This window comes from Thunnus thynnus, chromosome 1, assembly GCF_963924715.1.
Source record: "Thunnus thynnus chromosome 1, fThuThy2.1, whole genome shotgun sequence".
In the NCBI taxonomy this organism is placed as follows: domain Eukaryota; kingdom Metazoa; phylum Chordata; class Actinopteri; order Scombriformes; family Scombridae; genus Thunnus; species Thunnus thynnus.
The window spans coordinates 6,879,070-6,901,009 of record NC_089517.1 but is presented as its reverse complement, the minus strand read 5'-3'; the positions used below and the strand labels follow the sequence as shown (position 1 = coordinate 6,901,009).

The 21,940-nt window shown below is 40.7% G+C and overlaps 2 protein-coding genes and 1 long non-coding RNA gene across 5 annotated transcripts; 2 read left to right on the top strand and 1 right to left on the bottom strand.

Moving 5' to 3' along the window:
• Positions 1-1,366: 1,366 nt before the first annotated feature.
• On the bottom strand, positions 1,367-5,482 carry LOC137168178 (uncharacterized). Its single transcript, XR_010924257.1, has 3 exons — positions 5,435-5,482; positions 3,602-3,714; positions 1,367-1,988 (listed from the first exon to the last, which is right to left on the bottom strand). It is a non-coding gene; the product is annotated as an uncharacterized lncRNA (long non-coding RNA).
• On the top strand, positions 4,126-13,991 carry e2f8 (E2F transcription factor 8). 3 transcript variants are annotated; one of them, XM_067570528.1, is made up of 14 exons: positions 4,126-4,961; positions 6,110-6,167; positions 6,297-6,557; positions 6,648-6,801; positions 7,400-7,714; positions 7,820-7,981; positions 8,137-8,274; positions 8,384-8,602; positions 8,699-8,780; positions 9,380-9,893; positions 10,704-10,973; positions 11,113-11,248; positions 11,710-12,059; positions 13,070-13,991. In XM_067570528.1, exons 2-14 carry the CDS (start codon positions 6,117-6,119, stop codon positions 13,235-13,237), a joined length of 2,820 nt encoding a protein of 939 aa, XP_067426629.1. In that variant the 5' UTR covers positions 4,126-4,961; positions 6,110-6,116; the 3' UTR covers positions 13,238-13,991. The 3 variants fall into 3 exon arrangements, with proteins under 3 accessions (XP_067426629.1, XP_067426711.1, XP_067426549.1); XM_067570448.1 differs by lacking the exon at positions 4,126-4,961 and adding an exon at positions 5,557-5,736; XM_067570610.1 differs by lacking the exon at positions 6,110-6,167 and having other exon boundaries at positions 4,128-4,961.
• A 2,105-nt stretch (positions 13,992-16,096) lies between these two features.
• csrp3 (cysteine and glycine-rich protein 3 (cardiac LIM protein)) lies at positions 16,097-21,723 on the top strand. The gene is made up of 6 exons (XM_067570325.1): positions 16,097-16,238; positions 17,524-17,635; positions 19,261-19,432; positions 19,976-20,105; positions 20,718-20,811; positions 21,385-21,723. Exons 2-6 carry the CDS (start codon positions 17,524-17,526, stop codon positions 21,450-21,452), a joined length of 576 nt encoding a protein of 191 aa, XP_067426426.1. The 5' UTR covers positions 16,097-16,238; the 3' UTR covers positions 21,453-21,723.
• Positions 21,724-21,940: the final 217 nt, after the last annotated feature.

Sequence of the window (21,940 nt, the reverse complement as noted above, 5' to 3'; positions counted from 1 at the left end):
CTCTCTCTCCCAAAACCATCACCGCTGCAGTGGATATTTGATCTTAAGGGAGGATGTGATTATCATGATCCTCTCGACTGGCCAAACTGCAATCCACTCTGAAAAAATGTGAGTTGGGTTCAAGTACTGTGCTGCAAAATGAGTTTTCCCAGGTAGAAAAAAAAAGCAGAAAAAAGCAGAAAAAAGCTGGTGTCAGTCACAGCTCAAAGGTCAAGTGTGGTATCCTGACAGTGAACAAGTGCTTGAGTTGAGAGAGAAAACAGAGTTAAAATGAAGCATTTAGAAAAAAGTGTTAAAGGGACTGAAGACAACCTAGATTGTAGTAACTAAAATGCTGCTTTGCACACTAATAGATAAACATTTGATGCATATTTGCATAAGAAAAAGTTCCTCTAAACTTGCATTTTCTTCCATTTGTATCTATGAAAGAGTTCATTCACGGCTGTAAATGATTAAAACCAGAGTTTATATCTCATCAAACCACCAGTTAATTGCTGCAGGTGTGCGCTTCTCACCGATTCACACCATGAAAAACACTTATTAAACATCACTACCCAACTTTTTTTTTTGTCGGCCACAAACTTGACATCATGCTGTGCAGATCTTGTGAGTGTTGTAAACGTGGCTATTCAGCTTACACTCGGGGGAAGGAAAACATTAACTCAAGAGTTACAATCTGGAACAAATTGCTTGTCTAAAGGTTTGAGCTACTGCAGCATCCCTGCAGGAGAATCTGCGAGACCTTACAGGCTGCCTGACAGACTGGCTGCACTGAGCTTTCTGCAAACTGCTCGCAAATATCCAGAAAAAATAAAGGACAACACGTTAACTGCGAGGAGGAATGAACATTAGAAAGCAGTATCTGTGGAGAGAAATGATGCTTACCCCGCACTTCTCTGTTTGTTTCATTCCCGCTGGAGATGGTCCCTGCCTCGTGCGTACTGCTGTCCGTTTCTCCGGCTGTGAGCGGAGCAGCCAGCTGATGCGTTAACGCGCTGTCGGAAATATAGAACGCGATGTACAGTTTGGGAAATGCGAAAACAAACTACACAGTAGGCTTATATGTATACCAACAATTACCTCTTTCAGGGCAGCAGCAACAAGAGTTCCGTCTATTAATACCTTATTTTTACAAATGTGCTTATTATTTTAGTTTATGACATTACCTGATTAAGTTTTTATGTTTTTATTCTCTTTATGTCGTGATTCTTCTCTCTTTTACTGTTCAGTTACTTCTTTTTCATGGTTGTTTCACGGCTTTGTGTTTTGCACTTTGTAACCTCATTTTAAAAAGTGCTGCATAAAAAAATGTAGTCATTTTTATTATGTTAAGCGCGTTAAGGAGAAAAAAACAAATTTTCCAGCATTCAATGGTAGAAGTTTGTCTGATATTTATTTGACAGCCCTCATATTTAATACAGGAATTACATCTCTATCGCAACCTCCGTTAGTGAGATGAGACTATGATAGACAAGACAAGGTGAGGCTTTATTTATAGAACACATTTCATGAGACATAAAAACATCAACCTATGCAATGTAGTGGTAAAAACAAAAGAAAAAAGTAGATTAAAAGATTATAAGAAATAATAAAGAAAGAACATATATTCATGCATATCTACAATACCCACATATACATACACACATACACTCAAGGAATGTAATACGTAAGTGAAAAACCAGCTATAAACATCAAACAATAATAATTAATAGTTAAAAGCAATAATGATCTCAAGATGAATACCATTCAAATTTCTGATATTGTGCAGACAGACTTGATCCAAGTGAATCACTGTACTTTCCCAGTCAGAGTGGGTGGTCTAATTTACGAGGGGTAAGTAAAGGCAGCATCAAGGTCCCACTCGCTCCTTCTCACATCCGTAACATTACGTCACTGGCTGCTTGAAGCTCCGCTGTTCTCTCCCAACATCCTTGAAGGCGCCCGTCGGTTTCCATGGTGACTCCCAGTAAGGAGGGTTATACTGCCACCTAGTGCCGAAACAGAGACACGTCAATGAAAAGAAGAAGAGCCGTCAGCTGTCAGATAACTTTGTTTTACCCTGAAGAATAAAGGAACTAAGTACATTTACTCAAGTATTGTGCTTAAGTACAATTTTGAGGTACTTGTACTTTACATGAGTATTTCCATGTGATGCTACTTTATACTTCCACTCCACTACATTTCAGAGGGAAATATTGTACTTTCTACTCCACTACATTTATTTAACAGCTTTAGTTACTTTTCAGATGAAGATTTGACACAATGGATAATATAACAAGCTTTTAAAATACAACACATTGTTAAAGATGAAACCAGTGGTTTCCAACCTTTTTGGCTTTTGGCGTCTTACAAAAAGCAGTGTGTAGTCGGGGTCACATTTAACATGTCTATGAGTTGTTAACAGCTCCACCAAATAGTGATTTTTCCCTCTAAACTTCTCACATGCTTTCATTTCAATAAATGTTCAAATGATCCAATATTTCAGCAAAAATCAAAGATTAGAGAAAAAGTTCAAAAACTGAAAACAGATTTGTGTATAAGATCTTTGTTTTTTCTTCTTTCCTCCATTAATCATCTCATGACCCCTCAGATTTATCTGCTGACCCTTTGGAGGGGCCCAACCCCTAGGTTGGGAACCACTGGACTAAACTAGCTAACTGTATATAAAGTAGTGTAAACTAGCTCCACCTCCAGCAGCTACAACAGTAACATGCTGCTCTAACACTGATGCTTCACTATTAATAATCTAATGATGTCATATATAATAATATATCAGTCAGAGGGACCAAACCACTACTTTTACTGCAATACTTTAACTACATCAAGCTAATAATACTTATGTACTTTTACTTAAGTAGGATTTTTCATGCAGGAGTGTTTTTACATTGCTGTATTGGTACGTTTACTTAACTAAAGGATCAAAATGTTTCCATCATTGGGAACAGAACAGTTTCATTATTTTCCCACAGACCCCAAAAACCAACCAGCACACTCCTATGCTGGAATAATACTTTATTTAGAAATATGCATCATGTGAGAAAAATATAAAATGAAATAATAAGGGTCTAAAAACTACCACAAAATGAGTGATTCTCACAAAACTTTCCAATTAGGCCTAATCGAATCACCCAAACCTACTGACACGCAGTGACCCGGGGATGTTTGATGACCCCGGTTGGTTATCCAGCTGGGACCAATAACCTCTCTATTCTTCCATTTTTTATCTATTATTTTGTGCTGCCACTATATTTCCTGTAAGCAGTTAAACCTTATTGCAGAAACGACCCAGTAATCAAATCATGTAAACCTCATTTTACCGCAAACCATGAAAAGGCTTCAATCAAGTAATTATGTTAATTTGGTTATTTGCTGTATAATCGGGTTAGAGTGCATCTGTGCATGTAAACGTGATACACAGTTCGTAGCCGTCCTAAATCACAGAGCCGGAAACTTGTTTCCCCGTCGTTCAGCAAGAGATACGTGAAATCCGACATGCTCCGTACGTGCTTAGGCAAACTTTGTTGCAAAGAAGTGACAATGAATAGCTATATTTTAAAACTTAGCACAGAAGAAAAATCCCTTGTGACAAAAAGTATAATACCTGATGGGGCTTTGTGGACGAGGGCAGGACTTGGTTGTGGAGGTTGGTCAGTAGGGGCCAAACAGCAAATTTTTGGCTCAGGTTCCTTTAAGAGGTTAATCCGGCCATGCTCGCTGCAGGAATATTATAATATAATGGGAATTTAAGATCAAAATATACATTAGACTTACATTAAAACGCATGAGCAACCTGTAAAGGAGCTGCAGAAATATTAATCACAGGCCTACGTGTTTCACATTAAAGGACTGGTTCACAGTTTATCAAGTCAGGTGTCCGTATGAACAGTGAAATAAGTTTTCCTCGCTGTAATCATTCCTCCTGTTCATACTGACTATTAAAAGATCTCCTTCAAATGTGCTTTCAATGTAAGTGATGGAGGCCAAAATCCTCAATGTGTCCACACAGTCATTTAAAAGTTGATGTTAAGCTTATATGAGGCTTCAGTAGTCTGAGTTAGTCATATCAAGTGCATATCTGACATGTTTACAGTCTTTTTAGCATCAAATTCCCTCTTTGTGTTTCCTTGGACAGTGTTTCCCTGTTGAGCTGCGGTGGAAGTATAGTAACAAAAAGAGGGAGTTGGCACTAAAAAGACTGTGATGTTGAAAGATATCTACTTGATTTGACTCATTTGAACGACTGAAGCTTCATATTAGCTTGCTAAAATTCTCTGGTGTCAGCTTCTTAAATGTGAATATTTTCATAATAAATGGTTTCTTTAGTCCTCTATGACAGTAAATTGAGTATTTTTGTATTTTATTTTCTAGTAAATGGTTTCTTTGGTCCTCTATGACTGTAAACTGAGTATATTTGGGTTGTGGACTGTTGGCCGGGAGAAAAGATTAGATTTTAGGTTGCATCTTGGGCTTTGGGAAACAATAATCGCCATTTTTCACCATTTTCTGATATATTAAAGACCAAACAACTAATCGATCATGAGACTAGGGTTCATTAGGGTTCATTAGGGTTACGTGTACAAGTAATTGGGCCCGCCTATCTCCCCCACAGGGAGGAAGTGTCGAGCTGATGTGAGCGCGCATGCTCGGACTGGGCGGGCCAAACGCTGCTGGTCACCCACACAACTGGGCAAACTTTTTCACAACTGTAGTAAAGTTGACCAAGAGGCTGCTGCCCACTGGAAAAAAACTAAAGAGCCGTGAACATTTTGTACAGTTTCTTATATTTAAATATTTATTCTGACCGCTGGTGCGGTGGAAACGCTTGGTCTTGTTCGTAAAATCCATTTTTAAACCCATCAGACTGATCTTTTTTTTTTTTTTTTTTGGAGGTAACTTATCCACAACACATTACCACGAAGATGGGACGTCTCCTCTGAGCAAGGCTTGTTTGGCGGATTTGAGTAAGTCCAGACTTTTATTATGTGTTTTATCTTGTCAACATTTGTAAGTTTTAGTGCGAAATGGTTTGTTTGGCGAAATCTCTGGTTTCGGCGTCGCTGAGTTACCGCCTCCTCCTCCTCGCTGTAAACTTTTTTCCACTCTGGCCATATTACAGTAACTAAAGTCTTTATCTTTTCTATTAAACAAAGACGTTGATGTATGGAAAGGTTTCTGGATTATCCGGTTTTATTGTGTTTAGTTAAGTTGCCCTAAAACCTCCTCAGACGGCGGGCGCTCGGAGCTGGCTGCACGACAACAAACATTACGATATAGGGAACCATTCGCTATTAAAACTGTCACATTAGCAACGAAACAGTGTTGCTTTGTGGTGATATAACGACAGGAACTTCACTAATAATGTTTCAAAGTTTAAAGCGAGCCGCCGCTGTTACCGTATAAATGTTCCGCGCCAAGGATTTCAAAAAATATTTACCTGCGCGGGACACTCTTTTCACTTCCTCTACGTTGCCTCGCGCCGCGCTCCCATTGGCTGCTTCACAGAAAAAGGGCGGGACCGCGCCGTCCGTTGGGTCCGGCGATTCGATGGAACGCACGTCAGTTACCGCCAATATCAATCTGGTGTTTTGATTAGATTTAAACAGATTTTTTATGATAGATTATATCAGAAAGGAAAAACAGACTAATATAATTACACCATCGATACATTTCTAACTCGTGTCAGTGCTGTTAAAAAATAATGTGGGCTACGGACAAATATATCGCACTCAAAAAGCGGTAGGACGATCCCTCCGAAAATATTTTTGCTGTAACGTTAATAATTTTAACGTTTATAATTTTAACGTTACATAGCTGTAATGCCGAAATTAATGATAAATGTTTAATAATGGGAAGTTAAGTTTAGGGTTAGATGCTGCTGCTTAAAACGGGCGATAAACCAGACTAATAAAATATTGCATAATGTTCGTGTAGCATGTTTAAAGTTTGATAGATGGAATACATGTTAACTAGCTTAGTGTAGGTTCATTCATACTGTTCAGTGTTTAAAGATTTTCCTGATATTTTACACAATCCCTGAGCTGCACTTATCTCTGTATTAAACCCTAGCTAACGTTAGCTAATATAATCCTTATTAAATTCTTATGCAAAGGTGGAAAATGTCAAGAACAGCGTTTGAATCTCAAAACTTCACCCAGTCTGATTCCCAGGTCAGTAAGTGAGGAGTATAAATGCTTCTCACATATAACTTGTTTGTGATAATTCCCAGAATACTGCAGTAAGAAGGGATAAGCTTGCATATGAATAATTATCTTTTGCTTTCTTCTCTTGCTGATTAGGATGGTGGCTTTGTAGCACCACAGGTTCCTGTAAATACTCCAAAGAAATTAACCGGCCCGTGTGTAGTCTCAGCGGAGAGCCAGCCAACCATGGGTCCCCTCACTACACCTAAAAAAGGAAGGGAAGTAGGCTCTGTTGACCCCTGGACGCCGACCTCCAATCTTAAAATGCTCATCAGTGCTGCTAGTCCTGACATCAGGAACAGAGAGAAGGAGCTGTGCACTGACACGGACGGACGGGAAGGTCCGGACTCTATGCAGGTAGAAAAGAGTTTGTGACACACACACTTTCTGATGAGTCAAGATGTTCAAAGGAATACGTGTCTCATCTGTTTTGTCATCTCCCTGCAGGACACTGAAAATGGAGAAGAGTCAGAGAAGTTGATCAGCAGAAAAGAGAAGAGTCTGGGTTTACTCTGTCATAAATTCCTCGCCCGCTATCCAGATTACCCAAACCCTGCCCTCAACAACGACATCTGTCTGGATGATGTCGCCACTGAGCTCAGTACGTCTGCTATATCAGCTCTTTGTTATCTAAAATCATTACGATCAGGGCAGCAGCTAATGGGTTGCTTTCATTACTCATGAATCTGTAGGTTCTTGCATCTTCACTCAGTATATATAATGCCCGTCAGAGGTTACCAAAGCAACCTATTATGGTGTGATGTAGAGAGGAAAACAAATGTGCACAGTTGAAAAACTATTAACTAGAAAATGTTTGGTATTTTTACTTGATAAATCATTTTTAAAATAAGAATAAATACCATTATTTATAGCAGATCCAGCAAATTAGTATTAATTTAAATGTACATTTTGCCTGAAAACAATGATTGTGATAATGATTCTGTAATAACTGCAGTTCATTAGTTATTTCTATTCCAGACAAAACAACACCAAATGCCCATGAAAGCTGATTGTCAAACATTTTTCACACTGATTATAATTGTAATTTTTAGTTTACTCTCATAAACACAAATATATGAGTTTGTAGCAACTTTAATACCACATTAATTACTTTAGTTTGCTTGAACTCCACTTTTCCCTCTTGTCAGTTTCAGTTTTCTTTACTGTGATTCATCAACTTGTGTTTTCTGTCATCACAGACGTGGAGCGCCGGCGGATTTACGACATCATGAACGTGCTGGAGAGCCTGCACATGGTGAGCCGCTCGGCGAAGAACCGCTACACGTGGCACGGCAGGACCAAACTGGCTCAGACTCTGGCCATTCTGAAGCAGGTGGGCGAGGAACACAGGTACGGACAGCAGATGCAGCAGATCCGGCACCGTCTCCTGGACAAGGAGTTCGACTTTGACGGGGAGGAGAAGGAGAACGAGGTGGTGGTGGACTTGGAGAACGGCGAACAGGGACAGAAGGAGCTCTTCTTCGTGGAGCTTCCGGGAGTAGAGTTCAAAGGAGGTGAGAGAGCTGGCTGCAGAGTTTTTCTGGCTTTTACAATGTAAATGTTTAGTGTTTTTGTGGCGTAGCGATCAGATTTTTTAACCTCCTGTTTGTCCTCTCCAGCCTCCGTTAACAGTCGGAAGGACAAATCTCTGCGGGTGATGAGCCAGAAGTTCGTCATGCTCTTCCTGGTGTCAAATCCTCGCGTGGTGAGTCTGGACGTAGCCGCCAAAATCCTGATCGGAGAGGACCAGGGCGCGGATCAAGACAAGAACAAGTTCAAGAGTGAGTGCAGAGACTTGACAGTATGTGCGATCTCAAAAGGCTGAGCTCTCTGCATCATTGTACTGCTGATGACACGAAGATGCAAACAGCCTGGAGATGTTTACATTAAAACGCAGGTGCAGTAGATAACCTCGCTGTCTGTCGTGTGTTTGCAGCCAAAGTGCGGCGGCTGTACGATATCGCCAACGTGCTGCGGAGCCTGAAACTGATAGAGAAAGTCCACGTGACGGAGGAGAGGGGGAGGAAACCGGCGTTTGAATGGGTCGGCCCCGAAGAATTCCCAGAAGTCAAAGGTATGGAGAACTTCTTTTCCTGTTGTTCATATTTTTGGCCCACAGTTAGAGTGAATTTTTTGAGCTTAGCATCGTCGTCTTAAGACTAAACATTAAACTCTTGTTTCAGACTTAGAGAGCTCCACATCCAAGTGTCCACCCACCAAGAAGACAAGCGTACTGGAGTTGCGTCCCTCTGTAGACAACTGTGCCAAAAACCTCTTTCCATCAACCGGAGCTAAACGCAGCTTCACCCGACACCCCTCCCTCATAAAGCTGGCTAAGAGCATTCAGGATGACCGGCGCAAGATCAACTCTGCACCCAGCAGTCCCGTCAAGAGTTCACTCAGTGAGTACAGACAGCGTTTCTTCAGACCAGGTCACCGTTGCGGTGTGTCTTTATGAATGGCGTGATGATAATCTTGGTTTCCTCTTTCGCTTTCAGGTGACTCATCAAACACTGACTTCCCAAACAAGATGGCTCAACTTGCTGCTATTTGTAAGATCGAACTTGACCAGGAGTCAGCGTAAGTCTGCGTTTAGACTCACTGTTTAAACTAAAACTGTTTGAGGCTCTTTAAATGAAATCTGGTGCATTTGTCCATTTAAAGGAGTGAATCCAGGTGCAGAACAAAGACCTGCACCTAGTCCACCTGAGAAAGAGGTTGCTTCCAAACAAACTCTGGTGTTTTGTTTTCTTTGTAGCAACACTCATATCTGAATGAGTCGATGTGTTTCTGCTCTACTGATGAGGCATCTCTGTCAGGGATGGAAATAAGTTGATTATATCGCAGTTAAACATTATTTAACTGACTGTTAAGAGAATTGTAGTGACGCTTGAGTCAAATCTAATTTTATTTTGTTATTAAGCAGTTTAATACTCAAGAGAAGAGCAGCGTGACTTGCAGGGCCACACAGTAATGAGGACGCAGGATCACTGATCGCCAAAAATATGAAAACGAGTCAGCTGCCCTTTGTTGCAACTCTTGAGTTGTTTGTAACAGAACACTGGATGGAAAGCAGGAGAACTGTACAACTCAGCTTCCAGCCTTAGATTTTATAAATTGTTATTCCTTGTAGAGCTCTTTAGGGTTAAACGAGGCTAATTAATCTGCTTCTGTTCCAGGACTGGAGACGAAGATCCAAATCCTGCTCCCACTGAGCCGCGCACAGCTGCCGAGCAGCTGGAGCCGACCGCTTCCAGCTCAATGGAACCACCTCAGAAACCGTTACTAACTCCGACGCAAGAGCTGCGAGTCAACACTACTGTCCACCTCACCCCTCATGCCCAGCTGCCGGCCCAGCCGCCGGGCACCGTCGCCTACATCCCCGCGCAGTGTTCACCCCTGATCCCCGTCCTGTTACCTCAGCAGCAGGGGAGCGGTCCCTACGCAGTGTTTTTACGCTCCTCCTCCCTCAGGCCGAACCCTCTGGCCAGGCCGCAGCCCACCAGCCTCGCCGTGCGCTCCATGACCTTCGAGGATAAGACGGGGCGGAGCCCGACGGCCCAGTCGGCCGCAAAGAGCCAGTCGGCCTCCAGGGCGCCGGACGTCAGCCCCTTGGTGCTCAAACGGCTGTGTTCTGATTCAGCGTCAGAGAGCAGCCCCTCTAAAGCCAAGAGGACGGACTCCAACTTCAAGGTGAGCAAAATAAATATACTATTAAACATTTTACACTCAGCGTGCACTTTATTAGGAACACCTGTGAAATATAACAACTCTGCCATAAATTCTACTTTTACACATTTTCAGTTTTGACATTGTCAGAAAGGTGATAACTCTACTTCATGTTTATTATTGAAAAGTGTTCCTAATATTTTGCCCCCACATGTATGTTTATGGGGTGGATTTTTTTAAAAAAAACAAAAAAAAACCCAGCATAATAGCAAGTTTACACCCACAGGAGTCGTAAACAGACCACAGCATGATACAGTTGCAAGACATGAATTTATTTTCCTAACATAACGTTATTTTCCTAACGTAAATGTACAATAAATCTTAATTACTGTGTAAAACCCCATAAATAAAGGCAACAACGAAGGCATGCTGGGAAATATAGGAATGACTGAGGTGTACAAAACTGCACAAGCATGCAAATCAGAAAAAATAAAGTAGCTACAAAGAAGAAAATGTAGAAGAACCACTGAGTGGAGGAAAAGTAGAGGAACATTTGAAGAAAAGTAGTTACACCAAATGGAAATGACAGGACAGAACCTGATTGAAACAACAGAGGGAGATGATTTCCTTTCATATCTCTGTTATGATGCTGCTCGCTGTCTTCACCACGGTGTTCCAGGCTGTTAGGAAAGCAATCGACTAGTCTTCTTTAAAATTCTGCACAACAAAAACGTGATGTGCTATTAATGAAACAGATGTGTAAAACACAGAATCACTTAAAGCTCGTGTGTCGTGTTATAACATATCTTTTCACCCTCTCTGTCTCTCACACAGGACACTTCCCCGAAGCTGTGCGAGATCCTGCAGGCTCGTCTGAAGGCCCGTCGCGGCGGTCAGCTCTCCAGTCGGCCCTCGCCTCGCGCCCTCCACCTGGACCCCGAGTTCGTCAACACCCCCGCCGTAGGCGCCGTAGCCCATCAGCCTTTAGAGCAGAGCTTGGAGACGTTCCTGGACAGAGAAGACAAGACGGCGAACTCCGACAGCGAGGCGGGACTGACGCCAGTCAGAGATGTACCGCTCACGCCGGGACAACTCCACACCGAGGTAGAAGCACAAACACGCTGCTCACAACCCAGAAAGACTTTAGAGCACAAATTCCAGCCAGATTAGGATGCAGATTTTAGAGCTTTGTTGTATTTGTTGAGCAGAATGTGTGTAACATTTATTTCTCTGCTTCCTTCAGACTTTAGTGCCAGCTGGATACCTGATCCCAATCTCCCAGCAATCCCTCATCGGCTACAAGGAAATACAAGGTTCAGGCGGAGAAAACAACAAAGCTTCAACTCCCACTTACAACATCTTCCAAACACCAACTGCAGGTATTTATATCGTTAGATAAAATGATGATTTACATCTCAGGGTGCAAGAGTTTGTCTTTAGCTAAACTATAGTGAAAGATTTTACTTCGTTATATTTAGATTTGGGCAATTTGATTTTAAATAACTAAATAAAAATGTCCATCACCAGGGGACATCTTTAAATTCCTTTATTAACTGTCAAAATCTCAAAGATATTAATTTACAGTTATAGAAAAGAGACAAAAGAAATCAATTCTCACATTTAAGAAGCAAGAACAAGAGAAGGTTTTGCATAATTAATCACTTATCTGTTAATTTTCAACTAAATCAATCAACTAATCAGATCAAACACAGGTGATTCTCTTTAAATTTATTTTTTTCTCACAGTAGTTCAGATTTGAAACCTATCAACAAGGCTGAAGTTCATCTCCAGTCAGTAACAACATCAGAATGAACAGACGGGTCCGTTTTGTCTCTCACAGGCTCCAGACCTCCCCCAGCCCAGGAGATTACACCCACCGGCCTTCGTCTTCACAAACCCCCCGCTGTTGCCGCCGCCGCCACCGCCTCGCCCCACGCCACCCAGCAGGCCCACCGCCTCCACAGCCCCAGCCCCGCCATCCTCAACTTCACCCTGCAGAACCTGGGCCTGATCTCGGGCTCCAGCCCGGTAAACGCTTTCACGGCCCCCCAGACTCCAGAACACGCCAACACCCTGGCCAGTCCGCTGGCTCTGCAGCAGAGAGGGATGGTTTTCATCAAACCGCTGTCGCCTGTGCCGGTCCAGCAGTCTGTGCCCCCGCATCCGGTGGCCCTCATCAGCGTACAACAGGTACAAAACATTGCTGTGTTTAGTAACATTTTGCATTTTTAAAGGGTAACTACACACTAAATCATTTTCTTTACGCTGTACATATAATCCCCTGATAGTCTGTGTTGGCATGTGATAATATTGTGTGTAAAAACTGCTATTTCTGCTCAAAATTAGCTTGTTTCTGCCTGCTTGGATCTGAAAATTCAGTTCAAACTCTCTGCTCCTCCCCACTCAAGACGTAATATAAACACTCCGAGGTGTATTTCATATCATCCGCCCACCAAGTATAAATATCAGAACACCTGCTAACTGTAGCTTCAGTTTGTGCTTCTCACACAAAGCTGCAGGTAGCGTTAGCAAGTGTGATAAGAGAAGTCGCGCTACTCAGAGAACCGTGGTTATGCAAATAAGCCAAAGATTTCTTCCTTTTCTGTGGGCCGGCCAATAACTCTGCTATATTCAGAGCTTTACAAGATATTCAGGGCTAACGATGCTAACGTTAGCCACGATAAACAACAGCGCTACGGCTAAGTACTGACACACACCTGAGAGCCAGACAGAAGCTTTTACAAAGATCTGTGAATGTGCTGGTAGTGACTGTCAGAGCTCCAGCAGACTCTCTGTGTGTGTCTGCAGCGCTGTAACCACAGAGAGTCTGACAGCAGCTGCTCACGGTCGGTTGGCTCCAACAGCCTCATATCACCAGTCATGCTACGCTGAGCGGTGGTCAGTTTCAGTCCGCTCCGGTCGGTGTCCTCTTACCTCCCGTGTCACACACACCCTACAGCTGCATTTTTTTAAACATGCAGGGATGGAGGGAGCTAGCAGGTTTCGAATGTGTAGTTACTCTTTAAAACGTCAGTTCACAGAAACCACAAGAACATGCATCTAGCTGTCAGTAGTTCATGAGAACAGTCTGTTTGGTAGAAAGTGAAATCTTAATCATAGTCATAATTTGATTGAACCAAACCTTTAAGATCAAAAGCCGTCAAACTAACTGATCATTCTCTGCCGTCTTCTTCCTCCAGCCTGTGATGACCACCCCTAAAGGGACGGGGCTCCCCCAGCACAGCTTCTTCCACACGCCGGTCCCCCTCTCGCCTCTTGCTACCGTGGTAACCAGCGCCGGACACCCGGCCACCAAAACTGTTTACATCCCTCAGAGGAGGCTGGACGTCAACACTGAGGACTCCTGAAAGCCTTGAAGGAACTCCCCCCTCCCCTGATGATTGTGTACATTATATGAGTGTATGATGGGTATTGTTTGTGTCTCGTGGGCGGGTGTCTCTCGTGATTAGCATTTTCTAGGATTCATTACCTCTGAACATTTCGCAGCAGTCTCACTGCCATCGTTCTTATCACGGGCTAAAAATAGCCGCCGCGCGGACCTGAGCTGCGGCACGGTGGACACACGGAAATTAGGTTTCACAAACAAGTTCACCAGAGACTCATGAACACTACTGTCCTGCTCGTGGTGATGCTGGTGGAAAGTGTTTCCCCCAGAGAACAAACCAAACAGTTGTTTTTCTTAACAGGGTTTTTTATTTTAATTTTATTTTTAGTTATATTTGCTGATGTGGGTGATGTGAGCACCAAAATGTTTTATTATTCAAATTACCACGATTAGTTAACGTCACATCAACGCCATAAAGAAAAAACACACCGAAGTCAGATGGACGTTTTTGACTGAAAGTTAAATTTGATTGGAAAAATTACCGACTGATCATTTTGTCTCTAAGTAAAAAAACTTTTGCACATATGTAAATGTTAGCTGTTACCCCTTTTTTTAAAAAAAAATGGAAATGTTAAGAATATGTGAATATTTGTGATGAATTCTAAGACTAATCAGACATTTTGATAAGTTTAATTTATAAGGAAATTACCTTCATTTTTTTGATGTCCTGCTAAATGTAAAATGCAAAATAAATTTTAATAGATTTTTGTCTAAGAGCATCATGTGATGTGTGTCTGTGTTTTACAGTGATGTTTCTCATAATACTGAATGGACACTGGGGGGAAATGTGGGTCTACAATTAACAATTATCTTCATTAATCTGTCACTTATTCTCATATTTAATCATTTAGTCTATAAAATTTTAAAAAATAGACTTTAGACTAACAGTACGATATCCAAATATGTTAAATTTGCAAGAATAGACGAGAAAAGCAGCAAATCTTCACATTCTGAGAAGCAGGAAACAGCAAATGTTTAGCATTATTCCTTGATTATCAATGATTATCAAAATTTCAGATAATTTTCTGTTGATCAATCAGTCATTTAACTGTTTCAGTGCTGGACGTTTCCCAGAGGTTGAATCCTAAAGACTTTTTATCCCTTTGACTTTGAGTCCAGCAGAACCGACCGGTCCAGTACAGAAGAAACTGGAAAGTCACAACTGAGGCTGATGAGAGTTTAAACTGATGAGAGTTTAGCAGAGTGTGATAACATAAAGCTAACATGACGCCACATCTCTTTATATCAGCAGAACGGGAAAATGTTGACACCTGGGAGCATTTATACCTTATTTCAAGATTTGTCATTATACCATATAAATATAAAAGAAGCTTTAATTACAAATGTGCATCATGTCACATATATGTAGCAGTTCATTAATGTTAAATTAGGCTTTAAACTGTTGGTTGTCTAGTTTATTTTTAATTAGCTGTGTTGATTGTTAGGTTAAAGTCGCCCTCCACTCACACATGTGTTTAGCTTATTGTTACTTCAGTCTGATGTTTGAGCTTCACTGTGCAGGATGATGTTTGTGCAGTTGTGAAACTAGACGGATGTTTTCACTTTCGTCTGCTGAAAGTTTCTCTGCTCTTTAAATATCAGAGTTTAAGGAGCGGGCCTACCAGCAGGATTTGTGACATCACAACAGGTTTTGACGGCAGTCCTGGTCCGATATTCAATTTACACAAGTGTGATTTGGGAACTTGAAGCCTCCAAACACTAAGAACTGACTTTTCAGTGGAGGAACATTTTTGAAATGAAATATATTTGCATATTCATAGATTCTGGATTTTTCATCGATGGAGATGGAATATGGGGGTTTATTATGAGATGATTAGACATGTTATTACAAGCAGAATGTTTTTTTATATTGTGTGAAGTGGATCTTTAAATATAACATTTACATTCAACTGGTAACAATTACAAAGTTCTTGCAAACAAGAAAATAGTGTGTGGGATCAAAAACTGACAGAAACTAAATATTCTGCACAGTGTTGAACTCTTGAACTCACTGAACTGACTGAACTGACACGTTTTCAGTCCTCAGACTTCATCAGGTAAAATTAATGATCAGTGAGTACAAGAGCACATGACTTTTAGGTCACCAGTGATGTTGCAGCCATTTTGGCAACTCCAGACAGTTTGATACTTCAGCAATTCTTTCGCCAAATATTTAAATTTCACAGCTACTATACTTATTAACAATATTTTTAATTATATATATTTAAATGGTACTTCTTTTATTTATTGGCTTTCTTTCTTGTTAAATTTGAGCTTTGTATATTTGGTAGTTTTATGTCAGCAGCTGCAGTTCATATGTCAGAGACAAGAAAAATAAAGTTCTCTTGAAGTCTTGAACTGAAACTCTTGAGGTGGGAGATACAGCTGAAAGTTTCCTCCCGTTCTCTCGTAATTACAACTAACAACCAGCTTTTCATAACCTGGTTCCTGAGTCACCACTGGTTCATTCAAATAGAAACTGAAAACTCAGTTTGACTATCAGGCTGTACACAGGTAGATTTAGGCAACAACATGACCTTTCCTTTGACGCCCCCCTTAAAATTTACCCCACTAGTGGTCAAGATCTATGAACAGCACTTCTTTATCCATCCAACCACATTGTTTTCCAGCACCGTTTGGTGTATGACGTGCCCATTGTTTATGTACATAATCCTACAACATGCCATGTGGATGCATCCTCTGCGTGCAGCTGTCAGTCAGTGTCGGCTGGAGTTTCCTGTCTGAGTCCAGAACAAATGTTGGAGTGGCTGATGTTCAGGCCTCTTTCAGCCTGTGATGATGAAGGGTCAGAGGGCTCGGCTTTGTCACGAGTTATTTTAGGAAGATGGTTTCATTGAAGCGTCACCGGTGGTCTGAGGTGATGGTGAGATGGAGGGTATTTAAGCCGAGCCGGGAGCGTTCGCTGCCACGTTAGGACAGAAGCACAAAGGCTTGGATTCAAGGTAAGCAGGGATTCTTTCCTATTAATGCTTCCTGTTGGTAGTTGAGTTGATATTACGACACACAGGTAACGTGGTTGATTTAATGATGAGGCTGTTTATTGTGTCTTCTTTGAGCAGCTTCTATTTTTGACCTTGAGTTTGTTCCATATGTGAGAATTCTCATTTTTCTGGAGGGAATTCAGTATTTTTTCAGTCGAGTCTGATGGAGAGGCTGCTTTGCTTTTGTCCGTTCGATGTCTCAGTAAAGCCTCTATTCCTGGAATATCACATACCAGTCCTGTGAGGTGATGGGCAGCCTCTGATAGGAATGGAAACTGGAATGTCAGACAGAAGGCCAGAGAGGGCACCGACGCCACATCTCCAGGCTTTCAGGGCTTTTAGGGGAGTCAAGAACTCTCAAAACTGATAAGAAAATGAATCAGTAAAGCTGTGTATGAGTTAATTGGTTTAAATTGTTAAACTAAAATATTATAGGATTTTTAGAACAGGTCAGTATTGGGGAAGGTTAAGTTTTAGGTTAGGGTATTAACACTTTCATTTGAAGATTTAATAATGTCATTTTAACAACTTGAAAGATGTTAACATGTCTCTACATCCGCCTTAAATTTGGGGAAATGAGTGAAAATTGAGTGTAGAAAATGAGAAGGGACATGTAAAAAAGTGTACATAACTTACAGCAGTTTTCCTCACTTTATAAAAGTATTTAGATATTTAGATTATCAGTGTTACTTCCCTCCTTTTTGTTTTTGAGTTATATTATTGACTCTGGAATCACGTCTAACAGCAAATATCATCAGATCCTCATGAAAGCTTTTGTCATTCAACACTTATCAGAGCTTAACAGGCAAAAAGATCCGACCTCATCTTCATTCATATCATTATAAATAAATATTTGAACAATTTTAAGATATCACATTAGACGAGAGCAGAAATGATTAGTTAATTAGTTAATTAATCAGCAAAAAATTTAATAATTACTCTGTCAAGAAAAAATACCAAACATTGTCTGGTTCCAGCATTTAAACATGTCACGTGCTCTGAGAGATTTGGATGGCATTTTTCACTATTTGACATTTTATAAACCAAACGATTAATACAATTAATTGAGAAAAGAATGTGCAGATGAATCATTAATGAAAATGATCAACTGTTGCAGCCCTACATTAGACTCTGGAACTATGATGGATGACATTTATGACGTTTACTGTAATCAATAGAATGAAATGAGACACTTCAGCTCTATATTATCTGTTCTTATCTATTTATTTATTATTTTTCCTTTTAGATGCCAAACTGGGGAGGAGGCGCCAAGTGTTCAGCGTGTGAGAAGACGGTGTATCATGCAGAGGAGATCCAGTGTAACGGGAGGAGCTTCCACAAGACCTGCTTCATCTGCAGTAAGACTGACAGACTGACGGTTCTTTCTTCCTCTCACTGCTCCAACAGACACATAATCTAATTATGCACAATCAGGATTAAAACTAAAGAAGCTGGTTTAACCCTCCTGTTGTCCTCGGGTCAAATTTGACCCCTTTTCAAATGTTTTTATATCAGAAATGTGGATTTCTTTCATCTAATTGCCTGAAAATCTCATGGATGGTTCCACGCCACACACTTTGAAAGTAAAAGTAATGATCACTACTTTCATAGAATTTTGGGTGTTTTATTAAAATTTATAGCATCTGTGGAGTTGCATGGTCGACGGGAAGACAACAGGAGGGTTAAAACATATCAGAGAGGTGGGAAATGGGGGTATCGTGAAATCCTAGTTGGTCATTTCTGTTCCAGTTTAGTGTTGAGTCCGTTTGAGGCAGTTTATTTATTGATTCATCATCAAAAGTCCACATGCAGGTCTGTTTAAGTCACCACAGCACCTTGGACGTTTCCTTCTGTTTGGTTGGAATGAAAAGCAGCAAACCGAACAACCAACCATCAGGTTTTTCATTCCCTCCATGTTTAATCTGTTGGTCTCCAGCAGCTGTTTCTTGCTCTTATCAGCCGTCTTCTCGGCACCTTCAGCTGCTTATAAAAGCTCCCTGTGAATTTACAGAAGAGCCGCAGAGCAGCATATTTCAGCTTTGGTAGTTTTCCTCCTTGTTCCCTTGCTGACAGAGATATATAGTCCAATTTTTGATTGATTTGATTCAATTTTGATTGTGTTTGGTTTCTGTTTTATTATTGTTTCTTCCCTTCATGCCCTTTTCACCTGAGATGGGAAGACCCTTCTCTCCTAATTTCTTCCTTTTCTTCATTTCTTCCTTCCAGTGTTTTTCTTTCCTCCTCCTTTTTGTTCCTTTATTAATCCCCTTTTCCCCTTCTGCCTGTTTTGTCTCTTTCTCTTTCTTTTCCTCTTTCTCATAAAGCTCCTTTTACTCTTCCTACACCTCAGACCTCTCCTGCTCTCAGCAATAACTCAAATTATCCTCTCTGGAAAGCATCCCTCTCTGATTTACTTTTGTTGTATTTCATGTGGGAGTTGACGGAGTCTCTCTCCGGGGTTTGACACAGTTTCCCCCCCTCCACTGTCTTCTGTTTGGACGGACATCCTGACATGAATATCAGTTGCGGTTCTGTTGCGCTGCAGCCAAATATCGAGGACATAAACAGATCTCCCAGCTGCAGAGGTCTAATCCAGGGACTCAGAGCTACATGAGAGCCCAGAGAGTTAGACACCTCATAGACGATAACTCTTCTCTGCACAAACACAAACAGTCCAGTTGGTCGGAACATGTGACCGCTTGATTGTTCCACCGGGAGCTCTGAAAGGCCTTTGCGATAAGCTCATCCATCTGCTAAAGTGTTCATCTTTTCTCAAACCTTCGTCTCACACCCTCCTCTCCCCCTACAAATAGAAACACAAGACATCTGACTATGTGTAATGTCACTGTTGACTGATAAAACAAGCTAGGTGGGAGCTTTATTTAACCTCCATTACTTCACTGTGACCGTGTGCCTTTTAACGCAGCCGCATTGTCAGATAATAACTAAAATAAAATAAAATATCTCTGTTTCTTTCGCATAGTGAGCTGCAGGAAAGGGCTGGACAGCACCACGGTCGCAGCCCATGAGTCTGAGATTTACTGCAAGTCCTGTTATGGCAAGAAATATGGACCAAAAGGATACGGATACGGGCAAGGAGCCGGAGCTCTGAGCTCTGATCCTCCGGGACAGAACATCGACCCGCAGTCTCAGGAGTACGTGTTCACTCATAGTGTGGTTCACTTCACCCAAATCCAAAAAATAACATATTTCTATTATATTTTTATTCATATTTAAAATATTATATTATAGTAATTCAGCCATTTAGTTGATTTTGGTTTTATGTGCAGAGGTTTCCAGGTGTTTCTTCATCATACTTCTTCATTTTTGGTGATTTTGTTGGACTGAACCTTTAATTATCGGAAGTCAAGCTAGTTAATGTCACTTTTCTCCAGTATGATGAAGGTTACTTTCTAAACACAGTGACAGAAACAAGTTTATAAGCTTAAAAATTGTGTTTTCTTACAATACACATAAAAACATTGGAAAAAAACGTAGATTTGGGCGGCAAGACCAGTGGTGTAAATGTAGCTTTAGTGTCCTATGATGGTGTTACTGATGGCATCGCTCCTCAAAAATACAAAAAAAAAAAATCAGACTAGTGGTAAAAAAATTAATAAGATCAAAATATTCAAAGACCAGTAACCAGAGATGTCATCAAATGTCACAAATAGTGAAACGTTTTTGTTTTTTTACAGTTCGAAACGACGACCGTCCGCCACAAACGCCAATCCTAATAAATTTTCACAGAAGTTTGGAAGTTCAGACCGCTGCCCTCGCTGCTCCAAAGCTGTCTTTGCAGCAGAGAAGGTGATGGGAGCCGGGAAGGTAAGGACCGTCCCGCTGAAACATGGAGGTTTTTTATTTGGGGTTATTTAGTTTATTTCCACACGTTGTAAATAAATCCTTCTGCGATTTGAAGTTCCAGCAGACTGAGCAGAGATTGAAAATCAGAACACTTTGCCACCAGACTCTGATGTTTTCTTTGAAAATGTTTTTTTTAATATTGATGACAACGTTGCCACCAAGGGAACGAGGAGGGTGAACAAGACTGTCTCATACCATCCAGTGATGTGGTTGATCCTCCGTGCAAATAACTGGAAGATTCTGAGCCCATAAATTAAAAAAGAACATCACTAAAAAACAATCAGTCTGTTTGGTCCAGAGCATAATATCTCTATAATGTAGGCCAGATTACTACAGACATTACTGAGCACGTGCATGCTCCCAAGAGGATAAATCTTTAATGACCTCATGACCTTTTCTCTATCACCACCTTCAGGGCAAATTTTACACTTTTATCTCCACAATTAAACTCTGAGCAAGATGATTAATCTAAAAACATGGTTTAAACTTTATTTTTGTAAATTAATTTCAGCCTGAACCCTATGTGAGTAACAGTTGTCATGTATATGTGTGTGTGTGTGTGTGTGTGTGTAGCCTTGGCATAAAACCTGTTTCCGCTGTGCCCTGTGCGGTAAAAGTCTGGAGTCAACCACCGTGACTGACAAGGACGGAGAGCTCTACTGTAAAGGTGAACATGCATACACACAAACAAACAAATACACACACACACACACACACACACACACACACACACTTGTTTTTGTCACTTACCCTAATAATGTTAACCAAGTCTTAACCCTAAAATAGTTAATGGTTGACCTTGTAGGTGACCAGCTTTTTGCCCTAAACATGATTATTAGTTATTAGATCGACTGGAAATTAATTGGAAACTATTGTGATAATAAATTAGTAATTTTCAAGCAAAAATACCAAACAAATAAATGATTAATTGAGAAAATAATCTGCAGATTAATCGATAATGAAAATAATCATTAGTTGCAACCCCAGCATGTTATAGTAGTGAGCATCATCTACTACTAATGCCTCAAATGTGCATTTTGGTTCTCACAAGTAGAGAAATAAAGTACTATAGACCACACACACACACACACACACACACACACACACACACACACAGTCAGTAAACTGATGCAAAGTGTATTAATAAAGAAAAAGTGTAATAGTTTATAATAAAATGCTGCATCATGAACTCATTGTTCAACATTGAACCAACTCTCATTGTTCTCTGTTTTCTCTTCAGTCTGTTACGCCAAAAACTTCGGCCCAAAAGGGTTCGGACTGGGGAACGCCGCCATGTTGGACGAATAGCAGTGAACTACGACTGCAATCAAAGAACCTCAAACTCACATTTACTGAGTTACACCGCAGCTATTTAGACGGAGACTCGGCTTTTAATTACGTTAGTCTGGATGATGTTTGTAACATATGAGTCCACACGGAACAGGATACGCTGTTTCACTGCAGAAAAGTTGGGATGATACTCAAAATGCTTCATTCTGAGTGTTTAATTTCATTCTTTTTATACTTCACATATTGAGCTGAACTAATCATTATTAAAATAAATCACTAATTCTACTTATTCCTTTTGTTTGTAATTATTGTTTAGATGTAGTTAGATGAGAACAACTGCTAAACAAGAACCAACCAGTAATTAATTTGTTTTTAGCCTGTGAATTTATTTGCACCGGTTACTGCCTGCTGCTGCCTCATCCTGTTAATTATTAATAGAATCTTATTTGCATTCATGAATTACTCTTCTGTAATAATTAATTAGAATAATCAAGGCAACAAGTGAT

Excerpts from the sequence above, each read along its gene's own strand:
- e2f8 (XM_067570448.1), top strand. The coding sequence starts at position 5,699 with ATGTGGGCTACGGACAAATATATCGCACTCAAAAAGCG. Across the intron at positions 6,802-7,399 it reads TGATGTCGCCACTGAGCTCA|ACGTGGAGCGCCGGCGGATT; the intron begins GTACGTCTGCTA and ends CTGTCATCACAG. Across the intron at positions 8,781-9,379 it reads GAACTTGACCAGGAGTCAGC|GACTGGAGACGAAGATCCAA; the intron begins GTAAGTCTGCGT and ends CTTCTGTTCCAG.
- csrp3 (XM_067570325.1), top strand. The coding sequence starts at position 17,524 with ATGCCAAACTGGGGAGGAGGCGCCAAGTGTTCAGCGTGTGAGAAGACG. Across the intron at positions 19,433-19,975 it reads ATCGACCCGCAGTCTCAGGA|TTCGAAACGACGACCGTCCG; the intron begins GTACGTGTTCAC and ends GTTTTTTTACAG. Across the intron at positions 20,106-20,717 it reads AGGTGATGGGAGCCGGGAAG|CCTTGGCATAAAACCTGTTT; the intron begins GTAAGGACCGTC and ends GTGTGTGTGTAG.